At 36.9% G+C, this 11,497-nt stretch overlaps 2 protein-coding genes and 2 long non-coding RNA genes across 8 annotated transcripts in view; 1 reads left to right on the forward strand and 3 right to left on the reverse strand.

Moving 5' to 3' along the window:
- The first annotated feature begins 1,550 nt into the window (after positions 1 to 1,550).
- LOC106934499 (protein S100-B-like) lies at positions 1,551 to 3,263 on the forward strand. Its single transcript, XM_015014457.1, has 3 exons — positions 1,551 to 2,537; positions 2,745 to 2,888; positions 3,065 to 3,263. Exons 1-3 carry the CDS (start codon positions 2,532 to 2,534, stop codon positions 3,212 to 3,214), a joined length of 300 nt encoding a protein of 99 aa, XP_014869943.1. The 5' UTR covers positions 1,551 to 2,531; the 3' UTR covers positions 3,215 to 3,263.
- A 97-nt stretch (positions 3,264 to 3,360) lies between these two features.
- The window catches only part of LOC106934498 (bile acid-CoA:amino acid N-acyltransferase-like), an 18,732-nt gene continuing 10,595 nt past the window's right edge, over positions 3,361 to 11,497 (reverse strand). For all 5 annotated transcript variants that reach the window (XM_015014455.1, XM_015014456.1, XM_015014452.1 and 2 more), the window contains exons 11-12: positions 3,953 to 4,088; positions 3,361 to 3,862 (exon numbers count right to left, since the gene is read on the reverse strand). In XM_015014455.1, coding sequence (XP_014869941.1) covers positions 3,762 to 3,862; positions 3,953 to 4,088 — 237 coding nt within the window. In that variant the 3' untranslated portion in view covers positions 3,361 to 3,761. The remainder of the gene's footprint in view (positions 3,863 to 3,952; positions 4,089 to 11,497) is intronic.
- Positions 4,676 to 6,923, reverse strand: LOC106934500 (uncharacterized). Its single transcript, XR_001421709.1, has 3 exons — positions 6,420 to 6,923; positions 6,206 to 6,279; positions 4,676 to 5,900 (listed from the first exon to the last, which is right to left on the reverse strand). It is a non-coding gene; the product is annotated as an uncharacterized LOC106934500 (long non-coding RNA).
- LOC106934501 (uncharacterized) lies at positions 9,029 to 10,002 on the reverse strand. Its single transcript, XR_001421710.1, has 3 exons — positions 9,798 to 10,002; positions 9,404 to 9,724; positions 9,029 to 9,309 (listed from the first exon to the last, which is right to left on the reverse strand). It is a non-coding gene; the product is annotated as an uncharacterized LOC106934501 (long non-coding RNA).

Consider the following 11,497-nt stretch of genomic DNA (forward strand, 5'->3'; position numbering starts at 1 on the left):
TAAGGCGGAAACGTAGCGCGGTGCGTTCAAGTGACAATTAGATACAGCTGTTGAGTCTTGTGACGCATGATTGAGTGACAGGTCAAGTGTTTTGGCTATTTGAGTTTTATAGTTGTGATTAGACATTTGCGGGGACCTTCTTGAGAAACAGAGGGGCTGGTCATTCTTTCTGTACAAAGCTACTGTTGTTACAAATTTGTCAATTTGTCTGTTTCTTATATTTGTATTGTTTTAACAATATTTAGACCAAAGTGGGTCTGGTTTAACGCACCTGGATCAAATGATGGCTCGTTAGAAATTCCTAAGGGGAACATCGACAAACTGAAAAGGTTGTTACTATACCAGGGAGAGAACTAAAATGTGCAGGATACCGGCCCTCAAGGGCCGACTTTGGGCACCCCTGATTTAGTGGAACAAGCATTCACCTCTTCCTGGTTTACCTCCTCACCCGAGAAGGGCATCAGAAGGGAGAGATGCTGCTTAAAAGTTGTTCATGTTTATTTATGTAAATATTTATGGGGGTCATTTAGTTTTTTGGTGTTAGATACTGCTAATTTCTTCTTGTCTGATTCTCTGGTGAAAATAAATTATTCAAACTCCCCAAATTAATACCCCAGATTTTATAATGAACCCAGTAGGTACAATTTCAAAAGTCTGAATAAAATGGATCTTGAGTAGGTATTTCTCTTCCTCCAGCGACCAACAAGAGGGAAATGACCAACATTAAATTCTTCTCCCACATGTTCACGCCTTGTAATTCACTGTTAAGCAACAGTAATCATACATAAGACAGATTAATTGAAAAGAAAAGAGGCTGGCAAGTCCAAATTTAACAGCAGATTCTGATTTGACTGTTGCTGCAACCTCTATCTTTCTCTGCAAGGCAGCATAATATATTTTAGCTCTGTAAGTGATGCCACAAATCAGCCACAAGCATCTCCACACAGCTTGCTGCTGAGAGGCACAGAAACCACATATGCAGAGTTAAATGCTTTTCAAATAAATATTACAACAGCTTCAATTGTTAATGACCAATGTATTGGAGATATTTGACTCAGTTCAAGCTTTCTCTTATCAATAATTTTACACCCAAAATTAAGTAAAACAGTGGCATTCATAGCTTACCTACTGACAAAGATGTTTTGATGTAAATACCTTTTAATGACACACAGGATGCATTTCTTATTAAAAGGGAACCAATGCAAAACTATTTAGGCTTTTACTGGAATCTTCTTTGAAAGCATCCTGCAAGACCGAACAGGATGACAGTCATCCTGCAGTCATCAGTGCTTTTACAAGGATATTAGTGCATTGTAAGGACTAATATCCTTTGAACCTCTCCCTGTTTTCGCAATCACACACTCCATTGCATTGTATCTGGATACTTATAGGTCAACACAGAGTGGTAAATTGGAAGAGAAGCATTTATGATTTAAGCTTTTTTACTAGTAAGAATTAATTATTTTATTTATTGATTTCATTTACAGTTTAAAATGAACATGTCACATGTTGATATAAACAAAAGTTTTGAATGAAAAGGAGTAGTTGGAAGAAAAAATGTTTTCTCTCAAAACTAAGCACCAATTGACAATTCATAGAAACACAAAACGATGTATTTTAAAAAAACAAAAAGAAAGAAGATCTATTATCTTTGTAATGATACAGCACTCTACCGAGTCAATTTACTTCATTATACCTTGATAGAATATAATGTATGCTGAGCATTTGCATTAAGCCTCAGTTACTCTGATCTGTCTAAATTATATCTAGTCAGTGCAAACTGACTTTGTAAGTACCATAATTAATAAATAGAGCAAATACAGCATTACAAAAACTAAGCAACACAGCAGACAAGTTGGGGAGAAAGTCTGAAGCAGAGTTGAGTTATAAAACACAAATCACAGGCTCTTATATCGCCTCACGCAGCATTGCTTAATCCATCACATGAAAATGGAAAGAGACTGTCCAACTAAACTGAGCAAGGAGAGGATTGATCAAACAGGCAGCCAAGTCGTCCATGGTCAGCTGCAGAGGTTTGCAGCCGAGGTGGGAGAATCTGCTAACAACTTTTAGTCATGGACGCCACAAATCTGATGGTTTTATGCCATGTATAGCCTGTTTGCTAGAAACCATGAAGGAGAGATAGTGTCGAAGAAGGTGTTCAGGTCTGATGAGACCAAAAATTTAATTTTTTGCCTTAAAGGCTATGGAAGGTAGAATCATGATAAAAAAATCACCCCAATAATGAAATGTGGTCTTGGTAGCATCATGCAGTGGGGATACTGCTCTATAGTAATTTCACACAACCATGAAATTACACTTTTCATGAGGAGATTGTTTGGTGTTTGATAAAAGAGTTGACCACTTGCATCCATTAAAAATGCATTATGCGCTGTATGACACATGAGAAGCCTCCGTGTGGTTGATCGATTCAGCTACGTGTCCATTGTTATTGGGCGAGGCCGACAGCTTGCCGCTATTTAGTCTTCAGTCTCACTCAAGATCCTCACTGGAGAAAGCAGCTTCTGAAGATGGAGGTAAGGAGGACTAATATCTCAAAATAGTATTCTAATTGGAAATAAATGCGGGGAACTAATACAGTATGGTAAGTCATTAATGCACACATGTAGTGTTTTAGTTTATAGTTTAATAGAAAGAAACAAAGAAAGTTTCTGATTTATTTTTAATTCATACATGTAAGGAAGTCTAAATGATGATGTTTTGTTTTAAATTGTTTGCTGCAGGCCTCTGCAGATGATTTCTCAGAGTTGGAGAACGGTATGGCCACTATCATTAAAGTTTTCCATAAATACTCGGGTCAAAACTGCACGCTGAGGAAGGCAGACCTTAAAGCTCTCATCAACAATGAGATGAATCACTTCATCAAGGCGAGTAATTTAATCTGATTATTTTAATCACCGCAGGAAATCAAACTCAAGATCTGCATGAGTGAAACCTCCAAGATCTATGAAACAAATGTCACATGTGCTTCCGTAGTTTTTCCATCTTGTCTGATTTATTTGCCCGGTTCCTGCACTTAATCAACATTTTTCCTTCTAAACAGAAAATTAAGAACAAGAAGATCCTGAACCAACTCTTCACTGATCTGGACCAGAACAGAGACCTGGAGATCGACTTCAAAGAGTTCGTAGCTCTCATCGCCATGGTTACTTCAGCATGTCACGACATCTTCAACCAGACCCACAAACATTGATCAGTATGTTTATACTAAATACTCATTAAACACCTGAGAAAATCTGGAAGTCTGGCTCCGTTTGTCTACTAGTGTGACTTGATTCATTTGTATTTTAACCAAGTTAGAGAGAAGGTTGTTATTAAATCTTATTTCTATTGTGATGCTTTTCATAACCTGATTTATTCTGCTTGGGGAATTGGCACATTTTGCACAGTTCAGTTGTTTGTTATAAACTTTAATGGATGAAATGAAATGCCCAGTATTTGGATCATACGGCACAAAGTCGGAAAACTCAGAAGTCATCATCCAGCAGCAGCTCAGTTTCTACAGGAGTTTTATAAAACATAATACATTTGCTGCTGCTGTGACTTTCCTCCTCGCTGATGTGTGTCCAGTGGTTGGCACTAGAATGACAGCTAAAACCAAGCAACTCTCTCTTGAGGATGATCTACAATTTGCTGCATAGCAACAAATTAACTTGTCCATTTTTGTGCAAATTGAACTCCAGCTCCAATTTACATTTCTGATTAAAAAACGTTCTCAAATCCAGCATCTCTCCAGATATTCAGCTTCTCAGATTTTTCTCCAAATAATCCAGTATTTTCTTCCATGCATCTTCCTGGGCGGCAGCGTGCAGTGCAGGGTGGCCGCCCCACATTGTGATCACTGCAGCAGAAACATCAGATCTCATGTAATAATGGCAATAATAAGTAAAGAACATGAATGAAGTCATGTAAAACTGCAGAGGCAGCTCACATTTCTTGGGTTTGACGGACCACATGGACGTTCTTGCACTCGGGGAATAGGGGGGCTCGATCAGGTGACCAGCGCCGGGGTAGGACAAGCGGGTGAGCAGGTGGGATTTACCGGCAGACCTTAACCTCTCCTCAATCTGATGATCCAGAAACCAAGAATTAAAAGTGCCAAAGACATTTGATAGATTGATGACTAAAATTTAAACATTATTTAAAATATATGTGGTACCAAGGATTATTGAAAGTAATTCAGAGTCACTCTCTCAACAATTTTAAATTTTATTATCCGTGTTTTCAATGGGCTCTTTGCACCTAAGGCGTTGACGTCACANACCAGCGTTCTGACAACTATCCCAGCATGCACCACGCGCTTCTTTTTCTACGGGCGAAAATGAAGTCGGCGGCTGCTTGCCGTAGTTGCTAGACCTGTTGTGACTCAGCATTGCTCCATACATAAGGCGCACCGGGTTCTAAGGCGCACTGTCGGCTTTTGAGGAAATTGATGGTTTATATAAGTGTGAAAAATACAGTACTCACCTGTGGCTGCGATAAAAAAAGAAAGTATGCAACAATCAGAAATAAATGCCATTTGTCTCAAGTGGGGATTACATAAATCCCAATTATTAAAGCATTTCAGAGTAAGTAATTTAAGAGTTCAAGCTAGTCTTGAAAAATGCAATTTCCCGGTTTTCTTTTTTCTTACTTTTAAACTTTTCACAGCACAAATGGTTGTAAATTTATTTATTTTCACACTGTTGGCTCCAAAATGTGTACGTTTTCAAAGAATTGGATAGAGATTTACTTATTCACTTTACATAAATGAAGTGGACATAGCGAACATTGAAGCCATTGGCTTACTAACCAAAACATTATTGCAATCAGCATTCAGTATTTACAGGGCAAAAAGTGAAACACATTGGTAAAATAAAATTAATTAAGCACACAACTAGTTGAGCCCATAATGCATCATAAACTACACATATTGTCCATTGCACAAAACAAAAACAACAAAAAAACAACTCAAAATAGTAGAATTTGCAACCTAATTCAAAAGTTTTCTTACAAATTGGAATTTTGACATTTTGTCATGATAAAACAACAAACTTCTATATATGTCACTGGGATTTTACACAGTAGAACATGCAGTGTATATTGATGAACAAGAAGATAAAAGACAGATTTATTTTACAAATAGAAATCGTATAAATATGGTGTGTGTTTTGTGTACAGTCTCCTTTACTCTGTTAAAGCTAAATAAAAACTAGTGCAACCAACTACATCCTGTTATATAATGAGTAAGCACAGTCCACTTGTGCGTAGTTTCACTTCCGTGTCAGCAGAAGAATGTCATAGTTGATTTGACTTCTATAACAGTATCCTCACTTCTTAACATCCTAACTTCTTAGTTTTGCATACTCCAATAGATATTAGATAGAGTTTTATCTTCCATCAGAATGACAGTAAACATATCTTAAAATGACCCAGTCAAAATAGAGACCTAAGTCTAATTTTGAATCTATGTCACAGCTAGAAAATTAATGTTCACAGTCACTACCAAGCTTGATGGAGTTCAAGTTGTTTTACAAGGAACTGGCACAAAATTAAGACTGATAGAGACAAATCAATACAAATCCATGTAATGCATACAGAACAAATTTCATTTAAATTTTCCTTTATGTTTTCAAAGTCATTTGAAATTATGACAAAATGTGAAAAGTTCAAGTTGTATGAACAATGCTAAATCTTGTGGCTAAATCTGTCAGGTCAACACTGTTGCATTGTCCTGGAGTAGCACAAAAGTGAAATGAACAAAATACATGCATGTAATGGATTTATGCATCACATTCAGGTGAAGTCTTGTTATGGTGACTTTCATGATGCCTTTTGTTGCTTAATGACAGAAGTGGTGTACAGCACACGTGAAGTACATGGTCCTGCAGATGAATCATCTGCGGTGAAAAACAGGAAGCTGTCAATATGTATCTGTGCTTCTTTGTTTAGCACTTTTGTATTCACAGTTATTTTCTAAGATATGCTTGAAAGGCAATTTATGCACTACTTTGAATTGCTTTACATTGCACAATTTGAATACAAGAACTGTACAAGTGATGCTAAAGTCATCATAATTTACATGGATTTTAATATTTTTGTAATAATACAATTAATAATTACTTATTCAATCTGTAATTAATATTTTTGAAGAAGAAAGTGACTAAAATCATGTACTGATGTTTAACATATCTATTCCTCCTACCTGGAATAACGCTATAAATTCCGTCACATGAGTAATAGACAACCCTCCTTCTTGTCTCAAAACACTGTCGATATCTGATGAAAAAATGTTGCCAGGTTAAATGCTAGACACAACTTTTACTGCAGCAAAATAAATGAATAACTAAATGCAGTGTGTTGATAAAATATTACCGTAATTGTCCTTTAATATTTCATATTTCTGTCACGTCACAAACCTTATTGAGGTTGTCAATGGCTCAGATGCGACAGCAAGTAGCCCTTCAAGTTGGTCCTCGTTTGAAACCCACTCCTTGTTGCTGACAACAGGAAGGTTTGCATCAGGAAGGGCATTCGGTATAAAACTTGTGCTAAGTCCATCTGTATGCAGCTGTGGATTGGGGGAGGCTGCTGTGCTGTGGCAACTGCTTGGAAGGAGAAGCCGAGAGGAGAACAGCAACAAACACAAACCAGAGAATAACTGTGAGGTGGAAGAAAAAATATGCATGATTTTTAGTTTTTGTTACAAATAAACATCTGAATATTACTGAATTGGTGCTTTTCAGAAGCACATTCCACTGAAGACACAGCAAGTTTTGGGGATTTGCATCAATCAAATTTACATTGATAGAAAATCACATTCTTGCAAGTTCTTCTTTACAAAATAACTCAGTATCAGTCAGATTAGAGGGAGAATATATTTGAAAATTAATTTTTAACCCACAAATTAACAATTGGATTTGGTCTGGACTTTGACTGGGTCATTCTAACACATGAATATTTATATAAGTTGATGGTTTCGACACGATTTTGCAGTGATCAGAGTGAAGAGGGCTGCATTTATCTGCATGTTACGCATATTGGATTGTTATTAATAAAACATATTGTTGGATTCACTCCTCCCATTCCACTAGAGGGCTCTATAGTTGCTTTGTATTGGTACGTGAATTAACGTGTAGAGGAAGAAAAACTGACGGCAGACCAGTAGTGTGCTCTGGCTTCCGTTAGCTGAAACTAACATGCTGAATCTCCCATAAAATCATATCTTACTGCTGTTCAAGTGTGTTGGCCAATGTGGTGAGTTATATTAATGCTGTATGCTGTGAGTAGATAAGTTTTTGTTATCTGTTCTAAGCCTGCGCTTGGTGAATTTGCTAGAGCTAAATAGCCAAGTGCTAGCTTATGTTTGCTGCACTGTGATATTTGAATGCAGACGCTTATTATATTATGAAGCGTTCTAAGAGTAAACTTTGCTTCATAACCGGCTAGTCAAGTCAAGCCAATCTCCTAAATCCATGTTTAAATTTACATTTATTGAATATTGCAATACTAAGTATTGACGTTTTGTTTGTCTTTTTTCCACATTATTTACAGTTTAACCGGCATGTCCGTGTATATGCACTCGGCAATAAAATTAACAAGTACAACAACGGCTATCTTATATTCTTTGTAACACATATAAATATATAAACAGACAAATTGATTACAGATCTTATAAAGACTGATTTGCAAACTTACTCTTCTTTCCTCTCCATGCTGAAAGAATTCTCTTCTTCTAGTTCTTGAAAGAGGATGATTAAATTATTAAAAACTACAAAGAGCCAACTATTAGTCATTCCAATAGGAGTTTGTACTTATGTTTTTTATGATAAAAAATCTTGAAGAACTTTAAAGCATGAGATTATGAAAGTTAAGAAACATTTACAATTCAACAGGCAACATTTACAATTCATTTACAATTCAAATGCCTTCAGCATTAGGTAAGGTCATTTTATGTATATAGCACATTTTCAGCAACAAGGCAATTGGAAGTGCTTTGTGAATTAAAAGGAAATACAAATAAAATAACAAACCAAAGAAATAAAGAAGAAAAGCAAAAAAGAGCAAAGGACACATTAGGGCAGATGGCAACATTCAGACCAAACAAAGGGTAAAACAAAGACATGAGTGAAAGCGGTGACGTCAAAGGGCCATGAAACCACGTTGCTCAGCCTTCCGGCAAAGGTAAGGGTGTTGTTATCGAGGAATGATGTCCTTGGGAGCACTCAGCTCCATGGATACAGGAGGGGGTGAGGTGGGAAAGAGCGTTAGGTTTACATATCCTAAAGGAGATTAGAAATATGCAGCCCTTCCAAGGACACATGGGGAAAGCCAATTCAGAAACAGAAGATTATAAATTTCAATCTTCCCTAAAGTCTCTCCGATACATCTCAGTTCCCAATTATCCAAATTAGTTTGGTCGTTCCACTGAACCGAAACTAGCAACTTCTCCAAGATCGATTCCAACTGGTTAGTGAGTTTTAGAGTCCTCGTCTCTGTCCACACCAACAATCTGAGTGTTCGCTAGTTTGGCCAAGTCCGTCACAAATTTGTCGATAATCCAGGAATCCACAAGTTCCAAACAGCAGAAATCCTGTGAATAAATCCAGGGTGAATCCGGGTGTGTCCCCGCAGGACAAGAGGGTTCTCCTGTGCCCAGACTTCTCATCAAAAATTTGATCAATTGCATTGAGAGATCGGTTGACCGGATCCATAATTTGTAGATTTGGATAATGTACAAAGAAAGGCTCAAAAAATACAGAAAAAGACAGGACTAAAACAGAGCAAGGAGGGCAGAGAGGGAGCAGAGGGAAAAAGCGTCCACCTTCATCAAGAGCAAGATTATAAACTTTGAAAGATAAAACATCTATTTCTTCTGTTTATTAAATAAAAAACATTTAAATTGAAGTAGATGAGTGAGAATGTTTCCCCTGTCAAATCATTATATATCTCTTAAAGAATAGATTTTCTAAATAATATTTTTGTTGATTCTAACCTACATACCCTCTTGAGGTTCCACATCTGTCAGTGCCAACACATCTGTATTCTGCTGCTCACTATCAAAATTAGAAAATACATAATTCAAACAGAAAGCAAATTCTTCCTTATGTATTACATTTACTTTGTATTCGATCACTGTCTGTTAATTTCTCCCGTCTGCCAACAGGAAGTGCAGTTAAACGAAGACTCACCATGGCTTGTACAAAGCTTTGAAGCAACTTTTGTAAATCATCAATCCCAGACACAGAATGAAAAGCAAAATAAGGAATGTAATTCCACAAGACAAAGCCGCCCATGGGATCAAATCCTCTGAAATACAAATTAAATTTAATGACATACATTTTCAGAGATTTTTTAAGAGGAAAAATGTGGAATGTAAAATACATTGTGGAAAAATTCCCACCTTTGACCTCCAGAATCACCGTATTTATTCCCTGAAGCTCATTCCATTGTTTCTGGAAGCATTTTGACGGCAGCAAAAGGCAACTATATGGACCTGAATCCCTTGAAACAGCACCTTCAATGGTGAAAGAGGCTTCCATCTGAGCAAGATCAAATACTTGTACTTGAAGGATGGTCTCATTCTTCTTCAGGTAGCAGTAGATGAGTTGACAGTTATTGAGAGTGTGCAGGATTTCTGAAAAGGTGCATTTAAACTCAACGTTGCTTCCCTCATTAACTGTGAAGGGTCCAGCTATGGAGAGCTCTGCTGGGATGAAATTGGCTGCATAGCAGTTGGAGAAATTAATAAATGAAAGCAGCTGCATGTGGGATTAACAAGAATTAAAAATACTCACGTATAACCAGAGTCTCAGCAACATCCTGTCCTTTCCTTTCTACATCAGAAGGGTTGTAATTTGTAGTGGAGTACAAGCAGCTGTAATTTCCACTGTGATCAAGATGAACATTAGATATTGTGAAAAGAACATCATCCAAATTTTGCTTCTGATTTGATTTCTGAAATCCTTGTCCATCTTTCAGTAAATAAACATAAAAAGAGGGGAATTTCTTTTTCCCATGTATGCTGCAGGTTACATGAAGGTCACTGCCCTCGCTTATAGTTCTCTGCCGGACCAGAATCTTTACAGGATACAAGTCTACAGAAAAAGACACACAGACAAATGTAGCAACATAACATCTTAAAAGGCATCTTGTTCTGTTAAGAATTGTCATATATTGCGCTCACCTTCTGTCTGGCCAATGACCTGGTTTAGCAAAATGTCTTGAAGACAAAAAGTGTAGAGTCACATCAATGTTCATTGTGCAAAAATAATTAAAATGTAGATTTTGATTCAATCTGCTGTCAGTTTACTTACAGAAAACAAGTATTGTCTTCATCTTCAGCAGGACTCTGACTCGCTCACATAAACCTTCCAATCAGACCTGATGACTTGTTCCTGCACCTACAGACAAAGCAAGCAAGAACTATAACACATCACTTCCTTATTCTTCTTTGCTGGTGTGGCAGGAAGAAGGTGGAGGCTGTACCTGCCAGCGGGTTGATTGCAAGTGACCCAATAGCGCTAGAGGGCGTTCGGTATAAAAGCTGAGGTAATTTGCCGACTGATACTTGTTGTTGGGGAGCATAGCCTTTGGATCAGGATCAATAACACTTCTTAAAAAAATTGATATTATTCAGTATGAAGCCTTGAGGTTGTGTACAGGAGCTGTACCACTTTACCTCAGAAGATTACAGTTAAGATTATCTTATTGGTGTTATTTAAAGGGTCATTATGAAAACCACCCATGTCAAGAAATTTTAAAACCTAGTTGGGAAAAGGGGGAAAAGACTTTAAAATCTTTTGGGTGGGAGATAGAAAGCGATGTGAAAGAGTTTGATTTATCGTCTATAAATATGAGTCAAACAGTTCCTCTTTCACTGGTCCATCCATCTCTATTTCATGATATCTTTGTGGACTTACTGTTGGAGAAGAGGAAAAAAGGACATTTTTCAGAATCATACTCATTGCAGTCATATATAGATAATAAATATTAAGGTTATGTTCAAGTGTATACAGATGCTCCTATAAGTAGCAATAATGGCGTGTCGTTTATCATCCCAGAACTTAGTATTAAAAAATTTAATTGGATTACTGATGGGGTCTCAGTGTTTACAGGGGAGATGATGGGAATCATTTTGGCTTTAGGTTGGATTGAAGAGGTTCATCCTTTGAGAAGTTTAATTTGTTCTGACTCAAGTTCATCATTATACTCAATTAAAAATAATCAGTCTAATAGTAGACCAGACCTTTTATTGGAAATTCAGTTGTTACTTTATAGAATTCAGGCCATGGGATTAATAGTCATTTTTGCATGGGTTCCGTCTCATGTAGGAATTAAAGGAAATGAGTTGGCAGATAAATATGCAAAACAAGCTTCAAACAACAGTTACATTGAGATACTAATTTCATTTAGTAAAGAGGAAATAACATATATTATAAAACAAAAGATTAAGGAAAGATGGCAGACACAGTGGGAAGTAGAGAGAACTGGTAGA

This window comes from Poecilia latipinna, unplaced genomic scaffold, assembly GCF_001443285.1.
Source record: "Poecilia latipinna isolate Pla-1442-1.1 unplaced genomic scaffold, P_latipinna-1.0 Scaffold1817, whole genome shotgun sequence".
Lineage (NCBI taxonomy): Eukaryota > Metazoa > Chordata > Actinopteri > Cyprinodontiformes > Poeciliidae > Poecilia > Poecilia latipinna.